The sequence below is a fragment of the Astyanax mexicanus genome, chromosome 1 (genome assembly GCF_023375975.1).
Source record: "Astyanax mexicanus isolate ESR-SI-001 chromosome 1, AstMex3_surface, whole genome shotgun sequence".
Taxonomy (NCBI): domain Eukaryota; kingdom Metazoa; phylum Chordata; class Actinopteri; order Characiformes; family Acestrorhamphidae; genus Astyanax; species Astyanax mexicanus.
Window position 1 is genome coordinate 23445171 of NC_064408.1, and position 22630 is coordinate 23467800.

Below are 22630 nucleotides of genomic sequence, written 5' to 3' on the forward strand. Positions count from 1 at the left end.
GTATATTGTTGATATGCATCTCCTTTTCTTATGAAAACAACTTCTGTGGTCTGCATTGTATTGCATGTTACAGTTTTTATGCTATTAAGTTGTGTCCCACAACATGCGCGCAACCCTGTTACCATAAGGAATTTTACCTGCAGAGAAAGAGTTAAAAATATTTGTCTACTGGCACAAAGGAAGTTACATCACAAGAACATTTTCTGCCCACATGGCAAGACCAAGAGTAAGTGCTCTAACAAGTTTCAAGTTTTTTTTTCCAAATATGTTTGTCCAAGTTGTGTGCATAGACTGTGTACAGCTGGACAGAGCATCGTCGCTTAAAAGTGAAGCCACCACAGGTCGGGCGCCCCCTGCTGTTCGGTTTCAGAAAGCTGTGTAACTCCACCCATCCCTATAGGTTTCAATGGCAAAACAGACTTTCAATCACGTTTTTTTCTAATATACTGTAATTCTACCTCCATTATTTAAGTGCAACAGCTAGTGTAACCTCTGCTTATATTGTCAAATTTTTATATCCCCACAGAATTCGGTTTTTAAAACTTTATTCGGCTCTATTCAAAAAAGGTGTGGTTATGGTAAAAGGACTGCTTATGGGCGGGACCAATAACAGACAGTCAGCTCCGCTCCGCCCCGCTCTGCAGTCTGTGACCCCGGGGCAGCCCTCAGGGGCGGGGTTATTTAAATAAGTAGGCGGTCTCTCCACAGCCTTTCTCCCTCCTCTGGTCTCTACTGCGCAGACTCTGGTCTCTGAATCGCCAAAATGGCGGAAGATTTTGGCTTCATTTTCATTGAATGAATGGGAACGGCGACACGGCGTCCATCTTTATATACAGTCTATGGTTGTGTGTGTCACTCAGTGAACGCAACCCATGACATTCAGTCATATTGTAAGACTAATAATGAGTAGAGTCAATTTTTTCTTTATATACTTATATAACCATGCTTGTCCTTGATCTTGTATACATAGCTACATTTTACAGTTAGCATCTGTTCCTGGGGTAAACCACAACTTAGCCTAGATTTTTAACCCTGTTACTATAAGTTACCAAATATATTGCATTATCTAATTAAAAAAAACTGCTTTGATACCTGAGCTTGACAAATCAAACTTTTTGATAGTCTATTACCTGTATTTAATAAATATATGACTAAAAATGTTCAAATTGAAGATCCAATTTTCAGAAGTGACCACCCCTGAAATGTACCAAAATCCTGGAATGTCCCTTAAATCAGAGTTGAATCGACCTTGGATTTGGTGTTGATTTTGAAAAGTGAATAAAGGTTGATATGGAAGCCTTGTTTCAACGATGTAGGTTCAACCTGCAATAACCCATAGCTCACATTCAGGATACCCAAAAATGTATGGAAGTGGAAAAAACTGTATATGATGATTATAAATTAACAATTAAATTTGTATTCTCTGAATATACCCAGCTGGCACACAACCGACCTTCATCGTTGAAATGTGGTTGAAATAAGACTAAAGTTCAATGGTTGTGCTATTGTTGAAATTTTAATGTTGAATCAACATAATGCCCTCAACCGTCTGCCTTTTGAATCAGCATTTTACATTTCATCACCATATATTTTATAAAAATGGATGGAGGAATGAAACAGTGTTTTACTTCTATTCGCAGTAACTGCTTTTTAATTTAACATCATGTTCATGTTCTAATAGATTTACTGTTTTTGAGATCAGATGTTGAATCAGATTGGTAATGGTGGGTAACTTTCTTTATACTCAGCTTTACTACAGTGATGAAAGTTTATTGTTAACACTTTGATAATCATAGGATTTTCTAATTTTAGTGAGCTATGGTTTATTAAAGGTTGAACGTACGACGTTGAAACAATGTTGCCATTATTCAACCATAAGATCAAGGTTGATTTAAATGCCATCGGGGTACATCTCTGAAAGATAGAAACTGTACTACTACAAACTACAAGTAACTACAAACAAAAAGCTTTAATTACTACAAGCAGCTAAATCTAGAAAATCCTATGGTTCACAGAGTGTTACTAATAAACTTACATCACTTTAGTAAAACTGAGCATAAAGAATGTGACCCACCACTACCAATCTGATTAATGAACATCTGATCTCAAAAATACAACAGTAAAACTGTAAAATAGAATATGGACATTCCCCCAGGTTTGGTGAAGAATTGGTGTCAAATTAAAAAGCAATTACTGCAATTAAAAGTAAAACAACTTTTTCATCCCTCCATTTAACCATTTTTTGAAATTGTATGGTAATGAAATGTAAAATGCTAATTTAAAAGGCAGAAGGTGGATGAAATATGTTTCAACCACATTTCAACTTCGAAGGTTTGTTGTGTGGCAGCTGGGGTGATTGTTTTTGTTGGAAGTAAGTGAGGTTTTAACTGTGGTAAATCTGATCCCATACAATAAAGATCTGCATTTTTCTCTCATTGTAAACACTGTATATGTTGCTTTTTGGATATTTATGCAATACAATGTAAATTTAAGTAAATTTGTATTGGGTAAAATCTGTTTTGTGGGCCTTACATTTACATGATTTCCCAAAGACATGCCTGGTCAAAACTGAATAAATCTCTGTTAACATTAATAACAATATTTTACTGAACTATTCTATTTAAATGGACCACATTCTCTTTGTATTACCCAACATCCAATTTCAACTGTTTATCTGCAAGCATATGGTTGGGGATGGGTGTGCTAGTTCCACTGGCTGCTACTTAATGCCATCAGCTGTTCATATGTGCATATGTTTGTATAAGCGTGTTAAATATGTGAAGAAAATAGGTCACCATGCTCTCTCCTTCTGTCCACCATCACTGCCCTCGGCTCAAACTGTAATGCAGGCACTTACATAGTAGGGATGGTTGGCCCGAGTCTTCTGGTGTTTCCTTCTAGAGATCCAATCATTTTAGATACAGTGGCATGTGAAATATGGACACCACAAGTCTGACTATCAATATGGATTAAATAGGTATAAAATCAAAAATAAAAAATTTATTTAATATTATGAGCAATATAACCTTTATATTTCAGTTCTTTACATTTTCAAAATAACATTAAAGGAAACATTTGGCTGAATGGTCAGTACTTATTACCCCGCATCCAAGAAAGTTGGGACAGTAAAGTAAATGGAAATTATGATGCAGCGCTCCTTAAATTTTCTTTTATTTTATAGGAGACAGATATTTCTGCCTACATTTCTTTTGTAAATATCCATCTATTCTTTTTCAGGCCTGCAACACATTTCAAAAACAGTTGGGACAGACAATAATGTATCCCTTTGTAATGTTGCCTACCCTTCTCACAATACTTTCTCAATATACTTTATTTTAGCACCAAGAATAACAAGCGATGACACGTTTCAGGCAGGCCATACCAGTACCCATACCCTCTACGCTCATGGCCAATAACTTTGTAATGTGTGCAGTATGTGGTTTGTTCCAAAACATATACTAGTTTAAATGTTTTTTTTTTTTTTTTTTTTTTTTAAGTTTTTTGATATGCAGAAAACAAAAAACTTAGATTTGTAAAATCTTTTTTTTTTAGAAAGCAAATATAATTTCATATTTTTAGCCATTTTTCACCCATTCTTCTTTGCAAATGGCTTTTTACACCTGTGACACTCATGTTGGTGTGTTTACAGGCAGAGAATAAATCATGTTCATTAAAAATATATCACAAATAATTGACTTCAAAAAACAGGTTTCTGTGTAACTAAGATTGTTTTTACTTCCTTTGGTGTTTGCAAAAAAAAAACAAAACAAAAAAAGGTGTTACACAGGTGATCTAAAATAAAAAAGCCTGCATTAATTGCATTATGCTGAAACAAACCACTATTCCCAACAAAAATAATAATTAAACAAAGCATTAAAAATACAACCCTAAAACAGTGCAGCTGCTATTTCATATTTTATGTTCACATGATTCTTAAAAGGAATGGAAGAAATGGAAATGAAAGAATGAAATAAATCAACAGTAAAACGCATGAGAGGCACATGAGACAAAACATTTTCTACATAACAATGAAGCCCAGAATAAAACTCTTTAAAAAATATTGTTTAAAATACATGAGAAGCTTGAAGGTGATCACAGGCTTCACTGTGAACTCTAAACCCTTTTCGTTTGAGTGATGAATGCTGTACAAACAGAAGTGCTGTGGCAGTAAAATGACCTAAGCAGTCCCATCTAGTTCTCTAACAGAACAGAAGGAATACGAACTGATTGCTATAGAAAGAGTTGGATTTAAAACAGCTGATGGTGTGGAAGTCGAGCAGCAAACGCTGCAGGGGGATGGGGAGCAATAAGGACACTGCAGCATTCAAGAAGGTCCCAGAATGTACCCAAAAGCAACTCTGCACAAGCAAGTACACACTAGCACAATAAACACAGTCATATTAGAATATCATGACCACTTCCCAAAAACACCAGTTCCATTCAGCACATAGGAACACTTAGTAGTTCTACCAATACAGACTGTAGATCTTCTGTTTCTCTGTATATTTTCCTTTTTGCAGTGGTTAGGACTACACAGGACCACCACAGAGCAGGTATTATTTGGGTGGTGGGTCATTCAAAGCACTGCATGGTAGTGGTGTGTTATTGTGTGTTGTGCTGATATGAGTGAATCAGAGACAGCAGTGCTGCTAGAGTTTTTAAACACCTTGTCACTTCCGGACTAAATATAAGAATATAAATTCAACAGAATCCCTGGGAAGCATCCTCTGCCCACTGATGAATAACTAATGTTTATTAAATCCAGCAGCACTGCTGTGTCTGATCTACACGTACCAGCAAATCACACAACAGTATGCTGAGAAGGACCCACCACCCAAATAGTAGCTGCTCTGTGGTGGTCTTGTGAGGTCCTTATCATTGAAGAACAGGGTAGATAAAGATAATAACGCAGTATACATTAGAGAAATAAAAAGACTACTGTCTGTAACTCCAGACGAACAAAATGCTCAAAAATGCCTACAAATTGACACTGTAGACTGTAGAAACAAGGACGTGGTCATAATATTCTGAATGATATGACTGTATGTGTACACATACAGTCCTCACTTTCACACACACTGTATTAATTCATATGTAATTTATCTGAACACAACGAGCATGTTCTAATAAACTGGCTACATCAAAATAATAAGTGAGGCACTTGGAAAGACTTGTTTTGACTGATGAATCTTGTGTCCTTCATTGTAACAAAAGAAGTCGTGAGCGCCTTGAAACTAGAGTAAAACTATGCGAACACTAAGAGATAAGAGGCGACACGCTTTTTTTTTTAACTCCCTTAGGTGTGATGTCTCACCCATGACCAAAACAAACTAGCACTTAACGTGTGAAAACAGCATATTCTCTCATTGTTTGTGCTTAGCCAATAGCATCAGTGTGCTATACTACAAAAACAACTCACGTTAAACAACTCAGTATCATTGCAATATCAGCATACATCATTATCATGGCATCACGTTCTGAGGTACAACCCTGCCCCACAGGTTCGACATTACACTAGAACACACCGGTCTGTACACACTGTAGAGACAAATAGGTTAGTGGTAATTCAAGACTATAAGCTTCAAGCTAATTCCACTTATCCGGCTAACTCAGAAGAACTCAAAACAAAAGGTTTCTGTGGAAGGAAGGGAGAACACCAATCGCAGTTCTTCAGTAAAATGTTTAACGTCTTAGGACATAAAACTGTCTCATCCCACACGCACTACACTTAACACACACGTTCAAAATGTTACACATCGTACTTCACTGTTATATCACTTGTGGTAAGAGTAAAGACTCTTTACCAAAACACACACTTTTGTTCATTTTATGAAACAATTCAATTAAAAGGGATGAGCACTCTTCAAAAAGACCTATTTTCCATATAAATATATACACTTCTGTTTACTTATAAAAAGCTACTCTGCAGTTTGACCTCTTCACAGCAAATATAGATATAGCTATCTTTTTCCCTCCTCCAACTGTTTCTGAACCACAGATTTGGTCTTTCCCTGGGTTCAAGCACAAGATGTCGGGTAAGGCTATGTACACTCAGCCCCTCGGTGTAAAGTGGGGGGATGGGGTGGAAAGATGCAGGGGTGGCAAGCTCTATGGCAGGCTGGCGATGTCACGTTTTGGTGGAGGACCTTCAGTTTTGAAGGCTGTGCTGTTGGCCTTGTCCTCAAACATCATTACCCTAAAAAGAAAGAAAAAAAAAGTTTATTCTAAACATTTTGACACATCAAATCAAGTTTTCTGACCCCCAATCTGATTAGAGTACCTTAATTTGGACTGCTTCCAAATATGAACCTGATTTTTGTGTTTCTATAAATAATATAGTCCCACAACTTGGGTATGATGATGATGTGCTGTCAGTCAATTATTATCTCTTTATTTTAGATGAGCAGCTTATACACGGCATTATAAACTGGTTTATTTTGTTTGGTAGCATTTTTAAGACTGCCATTCTGAAATGTAGCAAAATAAAGGTGATAAAGAATGGATCAGTTCACTGATAGGTTAGTCTATAACTAGGTGTAATTAAAGGTTAAAAACAGGGTGCGAGTATACAAATGCATATACAAACATAATTAGTTGTTTTGAAGTTGTGAAAAAGAAATGTAAAAAAACTACACATTTTACAGAATAGTGTTTAAAATAATCCTATACTGACAAATTAACTGACACAATGTCCAGGGTAGTTAAAAATAGGCACAAGGAAAAGGAGGGAGGCACAATGCTGTCTGTAAAAAAGCTGTGTACCCATAGCACAATGCAATGAACAGTATTTCATGTATCACCTTAAAGCAATACACTGTTTTGTTACTTTCTGAGAAGTTCATCACTGCAGCAGCTAAAAAAACATACCTACCAAAAATGCACCTTCTGCAATCCTTACAAGTAATAATTCCAGAGCAACTAACTATATATTATTGTCCTGTTTATCTCATGTTAAACAAATAAAAGCTAATAAAAAAATATGTCTTTTATGGCTAACCTGCTCATTTGGAGGTTGATTTGACTATTCTGTTGTTTAACACAGGGACACTATAATCTAAATTACAGTTTAGTATCTCTAATGACTGGACAAGAATGTCCCGGCTATGTTTCAATCTGGGGTAATTTGGGGGAAATGCCACAGATACTTTATCCTGCAAAATCAACCAATCAAATCTCATGCAAATTACATAACCAGTCTGCTAAAACTAATCCAGCTTCAGTAATCACACACTGGCATCAAACCATATCACGTCTTTAAGTAATTTCAAATAGATGCTTTTGTGTACTTTCTGACAGAGTATGACACTTACCTATGATTTTTGAGCTGTGTGCATCAGAGCTAAACTAAGTACTATAGCAGACAGATTTTTCTCTGACTATACTACAATGACATCTTAGATCATACAATAATGACAAGCAATGACAGTATTCTAGCCTTTTCAACTACTCTGTATATTTAAATGTGTTAATCAACATGGCAACTGGATGGTTTCTTTCCTTGTTATATTGAAAGTGTAAACCATTAATAGCTCTGAACGTTTACTTTTGGTTTCGTTCTTGAGTTTAATCAGAAGACTAACTTGCTGTTAATAAGGACGAACAAACATGAAGACCAGAGTAGGCCAGTGACTAAAAATGTTGGGCAAAATATTGGCTCAGAAATAACTGCAATAAACATTAAAATCATTAAATGCCACTGATTCTGCCTTTCGAGGACATTTTAAATGAATCGTTTGGGAAGCATTTGTTTTTTCGCCATGCATAGTGCCTGTAAAATGTCTGCAGCATCTTAATAAATTCTGTTTTGTTTATTAACTGTGGTTGGTAGAAGGAAAAATAATTACCAACGCTGATCACAACAGAACAGTGAGCTCCACAGTGCGGTTCTGTATAGACATTCACAGACTCTCTCTGATGGTGCTTGCAGTTTGATAGCATCAATATTGCTTGAGGTTAATGTCTTTTAAACACTTTCCTGTGCTACCATAACTACACTGTCTCACTCTTAGAATGTGGGAAAGGAAAAAACAAGAGATTGTGTTTCTCTCACCACTGGATGGAATGAGGCCAAAGGCAGCTGTATGTTTTTTTATTAGATCTTCAGGTGTGCAGCACGTCTGCCCAGAGAAATATATTGCTATTTCACTGCTTTCTGCACAGGAGTAATGGAAACTGAGCATCACAGAGAACTCAAGAAGGGTTAAAGAACAATTTGGAATGTCCATGTTGCAGCATTGAACTAAACCACAGGGGCAAATTTAGCTACAGCACCCTACTGAGTGAAACAAGCGGATGTGACAGGGACATACAAAGTGAGCGAATGAGATTCAGACACAGTGACTAAGCAAATTGACACGGGGGGTTAAAGAGTATAAAGACAACGCTGAGCATCAAAAAGCGAAGGTGGTACGTGGGGAAATATTTTATACAGATATAAAAAGGGAATAAAAGACAGTGAGTGTAAGTGTAACGCAGTCCTGACAGGTCTATTCAGAGACGGTGTCTTTAATTTCCTTTCCTGGTTAACCTCTGCAAATCTCTTATAAGCTCTTAACAAGCTCTGAGCCTGCACGAGACCAATGGCTAGCAGCAGATCCACAACACCTATTCCATGTGGTGGCTATAGGATGCACACATTAGTATCCCCCCCCCCCCCCCCCACCCCCCCACCTCCCCCCCCCACACACACAGAGTAAGTAAATAAATTTTTACTACAACTGTTAAATCTTTACAACTGGGATCAAGATCACTTCAGAATGTTTTTAAACTACACTTTTCTCTTCAAATTTACCTATGCAAATGCAATATCCCACCCACTCATCTGTACTCCCCTAATCACTAGCAATGCCCTAACACTAAGGAGAGCAAGGATTAGCTCTCCTTAGTGTTTTCTCTGATACAAATGAAGTCACCCACCTCTGCTTTTCGAGCTGCTGCGGAGGCATTATTACAGTGTAGCTAGCACGCTTGGAGGAAAACACAGTGTCTCAGTTATGATACAGCTCACAGACACGTGCTGACCAAAATTACCTTTGGGTGTGAGGTGGGAGAGCGACAGCTACCCACCCAAATAGAGCATTACCAATTGTGCTTTCTCAGGACTCTGGCAGCCGACTGCAATCTGCATGACTGGGATTCAAACCAGCGATCTCCAGGTCATAGTGGCAGGACCTTAGCCTGCTGGACCACTTGGAGCCCTTCACAAATCTTTATTATTTCTGTGTAGCAGGTGTTTTGTGATCCACTAAACATGGTTTTAAAACCAGAAAGGAGGTGCCATGTTCAGAGTTAAGCAGTATACTTATCATACAGTAAAATAATAATAATAATAATAAAATATATATATATTGCTTTAATATTTTAAAATAGCTGATACTAGTCTCATTAATAGATGTCTAGAACTGCCTGTCTCTAATCCTGATGCACTGGACACTGCTACACCACTTGCTATGCTATTTAAAAAAAACATTTTTAATGAACATGCAGTTAATCAAGTATCTTTGCATGTCATGGACACTTAAACAGTTCTTATTGATCATCCTTTGGGAAAACCTCGATGTTGCATTTTAACTGGTTTGTGTATATGGGTCACCTCCCTAGAGCTAAGCATATTGAGGCGCTGGGACTAAAATTAAAGCTATAATCAGGACTCAGTTTTGAAGGGACTGGTTTATAGTTGGGTCGCAGACATTTTTAAATAGCTGTGACGAGTTTAGAATTGCTGGCATTAAACACCATTTAATGGTAAAAAGACTGCCGGCAGTGGCATTTCTGCTGCACTTAAGCGAAGCTTTGGTGTCAGTGTCCCCATATAGCTGAAAAGTCTTTTTCTTGCTTGCCCTCTAGCAATCCAGGGCTACTTAGAGCTGTCCTAAATTACCTCTCTGGCCCAGTTCACTCTGCTTACAGAAATGACTCCTCTGGGTGATCTGACACACTATACATGGACCTGCATGTGGGCAGATGTGGGACAGGTTTTGATCTTATCAAACCATTCAGGTAAAAATCATGCAATATTCTGTTTGCTGCAGTTTGTTAACTGAACTTATTCACCCTGGCATCTGTAATTCCAGAGAGAGAGCGCTACCAGCACAGCATGAATGGGCTTTATCTTATTGGCTTACACTTAAAGGGATAGATTGCTCAGAGAGTTAACATACACAAGAAGAAAGCCAATAGCTATGGATTAGGAGGACGGTTTTGAATATCGCTAAGTTAGTTATTCCAACTTTTACCTCCAATAGAAAGAAGCATAATGCATAAATAAAAGGCAAATCCACACACTGTGGAGAGTGACAGGTAAAGCAAAAACATCAAGCTACTTTTATAGTTTGTGTCAATTCAAGTCACTGGGTCAATCTGACAATCCTTTGCAAAAGACTTACATTTCAAGCTAAATATCCTCCATAATACTGCATCTGAAAATGGTTTAAATCTTGACCATAGATGGTAGTGTTACAGTGTTGACTTTGCTGTACTTTGCCTCCAAGTTAAACAACATTAGTTGTGCAAAAAAAAAAAATCCTTAGATTTCAAGCAACCTTAACTAACCTTGCGTTTCGTCGTGTCAACAACAAATCTTTGCAACTTTCAAGACACTAAGTGTCTAAGAACGCACTAACAAATAACAAACTTTAAAAGCCTGTTAATAACAGCCAGCAGTTTTACAGTATACACCTTGGCACAAGTTCACCACTTTGTTACTATCAACCTTTTCTACTCCCTAACTAATTTCAGCCGAGCCTTTGTTTCCTGCAACAAGAAAAACAAAAGTAGGGAGCTAAAGCTTCTGTTCTCCATCTCCCCTGGGAAAGATAAACAGAGGAATTGAGGGGTGGTGGGGTGTTGAGGGAAGCTGTGCCAAATTGGAGGGCATCCAGAGTAGCATACATAAGTTAGAAGACTGCATATATTTGGTCAAGAAACATACACACACACAAACACACTGTAACCTTATATTGCTCTGCTCATTTCATAAACAAAACACCTACACATTATCTAGATGCTGATAAGGCTCTATTTTATGCTTGGATATGCAGTGTGGGTCACAGAATTCTCAGTTGGGTCTAGTGGGTCTATTGTAGTGTGATACAAACCTTAAAGTAAAACCCTAAATATAAAATAATAATTAAAACAAACTAAACACAACAGAACACAAAATAAGTGCTCTACACTGTGTGAACCTGCCACTGAACAACAAGGACAAAGGAAATTAAGGACAAAAGTGGAGCGAAAACACTGCCTTTCAGCAGGTGATAAGTGTGTTGCAGATTATAAAAGGATTTAGCGGAAAGGGAAATTCTGGCATCTTAACATCTTATCTTTCTAGGGTTGACACACTCCCTATTTAGAAAATAAATTTACATGTAGCATGTGGCATTTACATAAACGATCGGATCAGATTCATAGGCTACTGTGCATATGTACGTGGTAAAGATAAGCTGATGATTGGATTTTCTGATAAAGGGTAAGACATTATCTGTAAACAAATGCTATGTTGAGCATTACAAGAATTGTAACCAGTGGGTGACATTATTGTTTTTATAAATGTGCATAACTGTTTCAATGTGCATGAGTGCTATTTTAGGGACAGACTTGTTCATATCACAGACACATAGTGGTTACTTATATTAAAAAATGTGAACTGGCAAGATAGCCAAAGGTAATTTAAAATTCACAGGTTAATCAATAATTTGATGTGGCTAAAGAAAAAAAAATCATGATTAATCAGCATACTACGCAGAATAATAAATACCACAATAATCACAATACTGGAAGAAAATGACAGCTCAGTTGTAATACTGAAAGAAATTTTACTTGGACTTTAAGGTCCAGCTGGAATGCCATTTTGATGTGTGGTGGTGACACTGCATGTCTCAGCACATCCTTCACCCAGCTGAGAGATAATGGCAGAGATATGCTGCTGTGCTGGTGCTGCTGCGGATTTGCTGACACGATCAAACACACAGGCATGCTAAAAATAGCCCCACTGAGCCGATCCTGGCAGTATATAAAATGGCCTTGCATCATGTTTTGAATGGGAGGACAGATACACACAGACACACACACACAGACACAAAACTTACAGTTTGAGCACAGCTGAGCGCTTGCCAAGCATCATTTTGACAAAGTCTCTGTAGTTGATGGTGTCGCTGACGCCCCCCGTCACTTCTGAAATCATCTTTTTTATCTCCAGGTGGGTCTTGGGCACGCCGAGCTTCTCCATCATTCTCTTTAGACCCATCATATCTGTAACATTCAGATGCAAAGTGCTGTTAAATACATCCACCGCATTTGCATTTACTGTGATAATACCGGTTCAAGTTACAGTTGTCTAAAATGTTTTGGTATTTTAACAAACAATTTCCATGGGCCCACAGACACCACAATTTATTGCAGTATTAAGACAAAATGGTGAACAATGCATGTTTAATTGTTTTTGGTGCAAATTATCTTTTGATATTGCGGGATTATATGTTTTGTTTTATTAAAGAAATTACATCTGGGCAACTGTACATTCTTTATACTTATCTATGACTACCATTCTTCACAGGCCATTCAAACAATGTAATATAAACTTTAATGGAAATATTTATTGAGAAACATACAAAGCACATATGTGTTTGTTGTCATCTTAGAGCCTTCAGAACTTAAAGACATGTTAATCTTAAAAACGAACCAATCTTTAAAAGAAGGACAAGCATTTATTTAAAACCTTAAGATGTACCCTTTACCTAAATGGTCTGAGAGCAAGACAAGACAACAGAAACAAACATGCTTGCTCTAAATTAGTAATAGAGGCCACCAAAAGGAAATCAATCTCTAAATTAGGCATTGTAAAACTAACAGAACAGTTCCTTTTTTGAACAGTGTATTTATTAACAGTGTTCTCATTTTGAAGGCCTTTATAAAAACAACCAATGTGGAACGATAGTAACTAGAGATTTCACACACACATATGTACATATCACATATGTACAGTACCAGTCAAGAGTTTGGATACATGTATTCTTATCCTGTGCGTTTTCTTCCTTTTAATGATTTTTACATTGTAAATTTAATACTGGACAATAAACCTACACAGGAACACATGCAGAATTATTCTGTAAACAAAAGGGTGCTGAACAATAGTTCCTGTTTTTTCTTCACACTGTGCTCCAGCTCATCCCCAACCACCCATTTCAGTTAGGTTTATGGCAGGGGATGGTTGAGGACAATCACTTTATGTTTACTAACTTTCACATGTTTCCTCTAATTGTTTTAATGTCATTATCAATCTATAATGTAGAAAATAAATAAAATCAAGAAAAACACTGAATGAGAGGGTGTGTCCAAACTTTTGACTGGTACTGTATCTGGGTGTGAGGCTTTTGCAGCTGTTCCCTTTAAAACAGGTGGAGGACATGTGTGTTCTCACACAGCATTCTCTTGATGACCAATCTTAATCATGTTAATGCTGGCCTTTCCGAGGGAGAAGGAAATCTATAGCACTGGGCATACTTAAATATAATGTCTGGTTTCAGGGGTGGGCATATTTAATTTTATTTTTAGCATATTGGGATAAATTGTGTTAGTATACACACAATATATTTTACTTTACTCTACTCTAAACATATTGTGAATACAGTCAGTGCTTAAAGAACACTGCCCAACTCCACATTCCAACTTCAAACAGTGTATTTATTGTGGTTTAATTAGAGAAAGCACAGCACATTTTATATAAATATCACTGTAATGAGTATGGTAGTGTATCTGAAGAACAGTCTTTAAAATCTTTTGCTACTTTGCTACTGCTACTACAATGCAGTTGTTTTGACAGGCCTCATCTTGTTAGCTTTAAAAAGAAGGAAATGTTTATTACACGCATAACTTCATCTGCAAACCTACACGCAGTTAAAGGGAAAAAGCAGATGCAGTTACAAGGAAAAAAAAATATTAACTGAGTCATATCAAACATCTCGAAGAATGACTTATAGCCACAATACGGAAAAAGGTCCAATCATTATCTGAGTCACAATATGCAGATCAGTCCATTGAAACCAGGTTTTAAAACTGCAGGAACTGGAGTGAATAACCAATGAAGGATCCCAAGACCTTATTAAACTCCCAACTTAAGGGAGTAATCTCCTCCACTAATTAACAGGCCCTTCATAAGGTGTTCTACAGTAGAAAAAAAAGCAATAAACATCTAAGGAGTACTCCAGGACATGGACTAAGTGGCACATCAAACACTGTGCTCTACAGTTATACACTCTTACCCTATTATGTTTCCCTAGCTTGTGGCCAGAGACACTCAGGTTTCATGTCTGTTCATTACAGTATCACATTCACAATGAACACAAAAGCTAGAAGCTCATACTCTTAATCACACATATGCCTACACAAACTCACAGACTTACCAATGTCTCCCTGGTTGTCCAAGTCGAATTCTGCATATTTGTCTGAAATAGAGACCATACAGTGATACGTATCAGTATATATGCACCTTACAATATTTCTATTATTAGTATTTTTTCTATAACAATATTCTTGGCAAGACCTCAAAAGAGTATTATAATATACTACTGCAACAAATACATTATTACTTTTACTTACTTAACAGATTCAAAACAAAAAAAAAACAATCTATTTTGTAAATGAGTGATTTTTTGTATGATAAAATAGTAATAATAATAATGTAACAAAAATCTACCACAAAACTAAAATGCATTAAGCATTTAGATAGCAAAACAACTATGCAATAAATTGCTTTGAGAATATATTACATAATTTATAACTTTGTGATATTACTGCAAACAATAATAAGACACTAGAATAATGCTGAATGTATTAGTAATGGTAAATAAAGACACACACACACTACAGTTCTAATTATATCCCAACTCAGACACATGCACCCGCACCCACAACTGCACACAGCTGCCTCCAACAGGTGAGTGTGACAAGAAAGAGGTCATTATTGAGACAGCTGACGCTCAGCCTGCAGAAGCAGGTTACAGCAGGGGACGAGGTCAGCCTGGTTTCAACTGCACTGCAGGAGACACTGCTTTTGTATTATGCATCTGTGTAGGCTGCACTGGATAACAGAGTAAAGGACTGGTTGTTTCAAACATTTGCGACCACTTCAGTCCCTGTGGTTGTATTTTCCACATTATAGGGCCTCACAATACATTGTTTGCTAACTGTTATCATATTAGACTTTGCAAAACTGACATTGTAGAAGGCTGCAATAGGCAAATCAGCCTCTAACTAAACACCGGGGGTCAGTTTCCACAGACAGGAATAAGACCTAGTCTTGAAATACTCAACATGCGACTTGCAAATGTAAATTTTACTATCCAAAGCTGCTTAGGCTACATTCGTTTAACATACCAGTTCTTAGGACTGTCACAATAATTGCAATATCGATTTATCGTACAATAAATGAACATGACCTCGATAATTTTTGATAATCGTGATATTGTCTATTGTGTACAGTTTACAGTATTTTAGTTATGCTTCAATAACTGAGTGGACTAAAGTAGGTGAAGAAATCACCTACTTAATTAATTCATGTTTTGCTGTATAATTGCTTTTGTTATGCTGTTTTGTTATCATTGTTATTTATTTAATAGTCTTAAAATTATCGTGTATCGCAATAATTTCTGGGACGATATATCGTCCACAAAAAAAATCTTATCATAACAGGCCTACCAGTTCTATCAGTTTTTTTTTTACTCTTAAAATGTTAACAAACAAACATTTCAACTTTGTAAATCATTGCCATTCTAGTGCACTCAACATCCTGACCTGATTCCAGGCAAATTTTCTGCTTGGCTTGATGAACTAAGGAACACGCACACAATCTAACAAATAAATAATGCAAGCAAATCTTTTATCATGCCACACTAACCATTTACATCAATCTCAATACATCATATGGATTTCTTCCATAGTATGCAGTTCAGGCCCATATTTGCTCCCTCTCTGTTTATCTGTCTCTCATTCTGTTTGTTTCTGTCTCACAAAGAGGGCTCTGTTGAAGCAGCCAATGAGCGTTTTTTGTAACAGTGTCTCCGTGAGAGTAGGGTCATGGGTAGGAGAGGGTTACAATGGCTCCCCTGTTGATGCCCGCCCCTCAAACTCATGACTATTCACAACTAAGCTGAGTGCGATTTTGAGAGGAAGAGAGACAGACTGCTGGTCACTGTAGATTAATTTCAGCCTGAGCTTTGAGGCACAGAATACATGTGGGCAAGCAAAACAAAACCATAGAAGCAGGTGAATTAACTCTTACTTTTTTCCAGCTTTGGACTGAGATTGAGGGGATTATTACTACAAAAATTTACAGTAGCAGTAAACATGCTATGGTTGAAGTTATGCAATTAATCTGTGGTTCAGGTGTGCCTCAAACCATGAAAAATATGATGATTACACCACTAAAAATATGATGCATTGCATGTGGACAAAAAAAACAGAAGCATATGTAGTAAATTCTCATGCTAAAAGAAAAAAAAAGTTGTTATAGTTATAGAAAAGTTTTACTGCCTGAATTTCATAATTCTGGCTGTGCTTCTCATTACAGAAATCATAGGGCCCCATCAGTCAAACACTGCTGATAATTAAAGCAACGCTTTTTAAAATATTTCTCCTTTAAAAATGCTACAATACAGTATAAGCCCTAAAGTTAAACTTAAAACATGCAAGAAATGTTTAAATATTGTGCAAAAAAAAAAAAAAAAAAAATTTATATTGTTTTTCTACATTCTAGTTTCAAAGCCTGTTGCATGGCACAGTGGAAAACAATGGCCCTCTATCTCCAGCTGCGGTCGTCTGCTTTTCTCAAGGGTACGCTTCCTCATTCTCTCTCTGGTCTAAGGGCCGAGTCACATACACATACACACATGCAGACCGACATTTGTGGGTCACACACTGTGGAGAGACTAAGGGCTAAGAGTGGGAGTGAGAGTGCAAGGGAGACCGCATTTCTACAACAACAATGTACTCAAAACTAGAAGGTTTCCTGTGTTTTCCTACAGTCATGTTCTGGATTTGTTCTGTCTTAGCTTTTGTTCTCTCCGGCATCGGAGTTTTGTTGTTCTTTTTCCCCACATTTTTACTTCTTTCCTCAGGTCTATACAGTATAAGCACATACAAAACACATGGATGTGAGCACAAACAAGACTTGGGTGGATCGTAAACAATTCATGAGAAGAGGAAGAAGGCCCGTGGGTTTAGAGTTCAAGTGTCAAGCCTGGGAAGTGGGGGTGTGAGTAAGAACGAAAAGAAATTAGATGGCTTCAGGGTTCTGTGGCTGAATACAGAAACAAGGTTACATTTCAGCTTTTCTTGCTCTCCCCTTTCTCTCATACAGGCAGAGGTTGCTCTCCCCAAAGCTACATTCTTCAAGACCGTAGTCCTAAAACAACAAGGAAGCATTCCTGCACAACCACTGCAAGAAAGCTTCTCCACGGACCACTAAATCAGACACCCTTACTTGTGTGCACACAAAGTTATGCAGCCATAGATTCTTCTTCTCTAAACACCATGTCACGTATATATGAATCTTACATAAACGTGTCCCATTCCACCGCTCCTCTGATGCCATTAGAAAAAGTTTATGCTCTAAAGAGATTCCTGACAAGCTTTTAGCCACTCCTTACTTTTGAAGGAATCCAGCTTCTCTGCCAAATCTTCCTCATCCCGGTACTTCTGGTCTTCCATAAACTCCTGTAAAAGCACAGACAACAAAAAAGACAGAACCAGTGAGGCATGATGCATCAATTTGAGAAGGTACCTACGGCTTTTACAAAGTTGAAAAAAAAAATGATGAGGGTAATTTCTAACCATTTTTTTCAACCACAGCTGTTCTGAAAGGGTCAATGACAGGATTGTGTAATACTGAAAATGTATTATAAACCTACCAGCTGCAGAAAGTGTAAAATGTGTAAAACTAACATGTCTCACAGAGGAAGCAGAACAAAGACTTAAAATCATTAACTGGCTACCCCTCTTAAAATCCCATCACTCACCCCAAAACAGCGATAATTGGAACACAGCAAAACAGCACAGTATAGTCCTGCATGCTAATTCACAGACTCTCACAGCTAGTGCGTGGAGGTGATAATGATTTAAAATTAGGTGATTCAGCATGAAATGTAAAGTACATTTATAATCTTTGATGAGACGATGCATGGGACATTTAAATTAACGCCATGCACGGTGATGCATCACCAAGTTTGACTAAAAATAAGGTAGTTGAGCTGAAAGACAGACTCTCTCAGAGTTGGCCTTAAAGTACTGATCAGTTCATCGTATTTATGATCAAAATGATTTTCATGTGCTGGTTCATGTGTGAACGCACTAATTTACCTAAACAATCAAACCATGAGAATGGTGAGGAATCTCTCAGAACACAAACATTCACGCAAACACCATCCAGAAAACACTAAGAGAACAGACTTTTCTTAATATGGCAGAACGATGTATTTGTATCTTTTAGGTAAGGCACAACTTAAGCATATAGTGACAGTAGTTAAATGTCTGGCAATAACCCCATATTCCAGTTGTTACAGTTTTACAGAGACACAGCCTCTGGTTCAGAAATGGTTGCATTTCTGATGTCACCTATTTGAATTAGTTAAAGTTCCAATAGAATTACTAAAAAGCTCTGTTGTTCTGTTCAGTTCTACTCAACGTGGACCACTACTGATGAATCAATGAGTATTTGTCTGCAGTAGCCTGTAAGCAGAATGGAAAATCAATGAGGGTTAACATGACGAGTGACTGTGGATAGCAGATTCCAGATTACAACCAGACTACTGGCTTCTAAAGTAACCCAAATATTATGCTGAATAAGTATGGGTGAACATAATGATTACAGGCTGGAGAGTTTGTAAATTTGCACTATAAATCATAATGAAATTAAGTAACAAGTAAAACAGCTTTCAAAAGGGCAAAATTACTGCAAATAACACTAAAAAGATCTTGAAGCATTGACTATGTTTTATAAACACATGGGTCTTGGCCCATTTCCAATAGGTCTCCACAGCTGGGCTGGGAACCTGTCTAATTGGTTGTTATGGGTAAAGGAACAACTACGTCTAGCTAAGTTTTCTCCCACCTGTGTGATTTTTGGCTTTGCTCCTCTTGTATCATAACTGTTTATAAATGTTGAGGCCCAGTGTTTACACCCTCATTAACACAGTTACTGAACGACACCGCCCTCCTGGCATAAATTTAATAAACTAAAGACGTTTACTCAATTGATGCACTTTATAGCAGGGGTGGTATTTTGAGTCAGTTTGCTGAATTGAAAACACTCAGCAGAGAGGAGGGTGGTTTGAGAACACCGCTTTCAGCATTTTCTTGTGAATAGGCTAAACATAGCTATCTGAAACTGCTGATAGTGTTAACTTGCCCACAGTTGTTGCTGACTAAAAGGGAAGCGTCTACATTTTTTTCCCACACTGTGATGCTGTCCTGTGTTCACATTTGAAAAAGGTCACAAAAAACTACACTTCCTTGTGTGATCAGGCGTGTGGTAATACTCTAGAAGCTGCAGTGTTTTGGGTATATTGAGCATTGATTTTCCTGGTATCAATCAAGTCAAGGAGGCGCACACAGTCTTGTCCGAAATGAAATTCAGTAATCACACCTTCCATTTTATTGGGTAAAAATGAATGCAAACGGATTACAATAAAATAATATATATATATATATATATATATATATATATATATATATATATATATATATATATATATATATATATATATATATATATATATATTTGCTTTGTGAGTAAGTCACAGAGACCTTCATCACAATGCTGTCTTCTGAGCAAAGAATTGCTTATCATCTAGATGCCACCAGTTTCAGACACAGCCTGTGTGTGAGCTGGAATTTTGGAGTTCTGCTGTTTGAACATTGAGTAAATCTTTGTTGCAGTTTGGCCTCGTTTTTGTCAGGAGCATTCTAATTGGCTCCTCACACAGCCTTGTATACACATTCTGCTTCAATCTGTCCAAAGAGAAACACACTGTGACTGAGCCACTTGGAGGCAGATGTTGACCAAAAAAAACTCTACACGTCATGCTAACACAACATTCTGTGGGTGGTAATTCTGCATATCACTCAAGTGGTCTTTATCAAAGTATGTTGTTTTTAGCGACAAAAGTGGTAAGACTTCTGATAAGCAGACTGGTTTGTGAGACTGGCCAGCCCTGCTCTAGAGTAAGACGAAACTTAAATAAACCAAAACATTTTAAGGTATGTCATAGAAGTGATAACAAAAGTACTGAGATAAGATTCATGAGAAGTTTGGGATGGTGTTTGAGAGAACCTTCATGACCTTGTGTGTATTTTTTCAGAATCTACTGATAACAGGAGTATATTTTAAACCCATTTAGAATACCGCTTTAAATACCACCATTCGTGTTTTGAGTTACACTTAATTTAAACCTCTTAAGTGGCATCACTGTCAATACATTGCATGCATTTTGTCTGCATGTTAAAATACCGCAATAAACACTGCATAGCATAAAACTGCCTTCAAATATTGTTTCAAAGATAGATGATCACAAGCCATCAAACCAAGAGGACTGCTTGAATGTTTGCACCAGGAGTGGCATAACGTTATCCAAAAGCAGTGTGTAAGACTGGTGGAGAAGAACATGCAAAGATGCATGAAATCTGTGATTAAAATCCAGGGTTATTCTGCCAAATATTGATTTCTGAACTCTTAAAACTTTATGAATATGAACTTGTTTTCTTTGTATTATTTGAGGTCAAAGCTCTGCATCTTTATTATTTCGACCATTTCTCATTTTCTGCATATAAGTGCTCTAAACGACAATATTTGTACTTGGAATTTGGGAGAAATGTTGTCTGTAGTTTATAGAATAAAGCGGCAATGTGCATTTTACTCAAACATACCTTTAAATAGCAAAATCAGAGGAACTGATTCAGAATCTGCAGTGGTCTCTTCATTTTTTCAGAGTTGTACATAAAAGGCCTGATAAAATATGACCAGGACACACAAGGCTGTGTTTTTCTTGGCTTCACCTTAAATGGTGCAGCATCATTTTGGAACTGGAGGTGGAATTTAAACTAGAATAAGAAGCCTTCATTTTTTTTTATCCATAACATGCTTCTGAGCTGACAGGGTGCCAGGCTCAGGCAGTGGAGACTGTGGGTAAGAGAAGAAAGGCGGAGAGGCTGTCAGACGGTGGGGTGGAGAGAGACTCCCCGACACAATGGGGCTCTTCATTGGGCCCAGCAGCCACCTGTTTCCCGTCTGAGCGGGAGAAGAAAGGGCGCCTCTTTATCGCTCTGGAGCGACCTGCTTTCAAACGTTAGCTTAAAATAGAAGCTAATATCTAGGGTCTTTAGATATGGGGCTAATTTTGTAGAAATTATTTGTTCAAAGGGGCAAAATGGAACCGCACCCTCTGGAAGTGCACGTTTAACGTTACTGGTTTTCTCCTCTGTCTAACACGCCCATTGAGCTTTGGAGTGCGAGACAGGTGTGGAAGAGGGGCAGGGACGAGCAGAACTGACTGGAAAACAAATGGTAGCTAACTTAAAGGTGAATAGATTGGAATAAACTGCTCAACTATTAAGCTATCTCTCATTTTAAGTGATTAGCTAGTATTTGCGGAGCTAGCCCTCTGATTTAACAGATTTTCACACATATATAAAGCACATGAAGCTAGATACTAGAACTAGGTTAGCTAGCTAACTTAACTAAAAATAAAGCAATTTTCTTAGCTAGCATTATTTAACAAACCCTTTGAAAACTAAGGAGTATTAAGATATTAAAAGCTAGCTTGCTAATTTTAACGTTAGCTGTATTATGCTAATAACGAAAGGTCACGACCAAACTAGCCGACGCTAGCTAGCCTAACCTAACGGATCCTTTAATTCAAAAAGCGCCCCAGAAAAGCATCCCAGAAATACGACCAGCCAGCATGAAGTTCCTTACCCTGTTTATCTCCTCCAGCCTTTCTCTCTGCTGTGCTTTCAGTAATCCAAAAGCCTTCCCTCCTGCGAATAAAAACACACACATTTATATCCCGTTAAAGCCGGTTTATGTCTACTGCACTTGCCGGAGCACACAGCGTGGCATTCCAGAAGAGCCAGGAGACGGTTAGCTCCCTACAACACAGCAAATAACGGACAAAATAATCACTCAACTAATCACATTTACACAAGCTACAGGTTATACACGTACCTTGTACATTACTCGACATTTTGCTGGGAGTAGGTTAACGCTTCAGGACGGAAACACCACGGCGTCGCTCCCGCTGTGAGCGTGTGTGTGTGAACGGTTGTGGTGGCGAGACTGAGGAGACCAGAGATGCCCGCCTCAGAAACGAATCGTTCCCATGAACCGGCTTATTGAATCAGTCGAACCGATTCGCAAGTTCTCTTTTAGAACTAACACTATTAGAGTCAGTTTCCCGGACAAAGATTGGACTGAACAGCACGTTGAAAGGAGATTAAGATTTATTTTTCTATTAAAAGGAAATTTTAGTATATGACTATTTTTTTATTCCATAAACATATTTTTATATTTATTGTTTATACAATTGTTGTTATTATTTGTTATTCTATAAAATGTATTTATATCTATTGTTTTTATCATTCT

General features: G+C 37.5%; 1 protein-coding gene across 1 annotated transcript; it reads right to left on the reverse strand.

The window, feature by feature from the left end:
* Positions 1-3709: 3709 nt before the first annotated feature.
* Positions 3710-22374, reverse strand: aif1l (allograft inflammatory factor 1-like). The gene is made up of 6 exons (XM_007259637.4): positions 22214-22374; positions 21965-22026; positions 17643-17709; positions 14400-14441; positions 12087-12249; positions 3710-6196 (listed from the first exon to the last, which is right to left on the reverse strand). The coding sequence occupies exons 1-6, from the start codon at positions 22230-22232 to the stop codon at positions 6109-6111; spliced, it is 441 nt and encodes a 146-aa protein (XP_007259699.3). The 5' UTR covers positions 22233-22374; the 3' UTR covers positions 3710-6108.
* Positions 22375-22630: the final 256 nt, after the last annotated feature.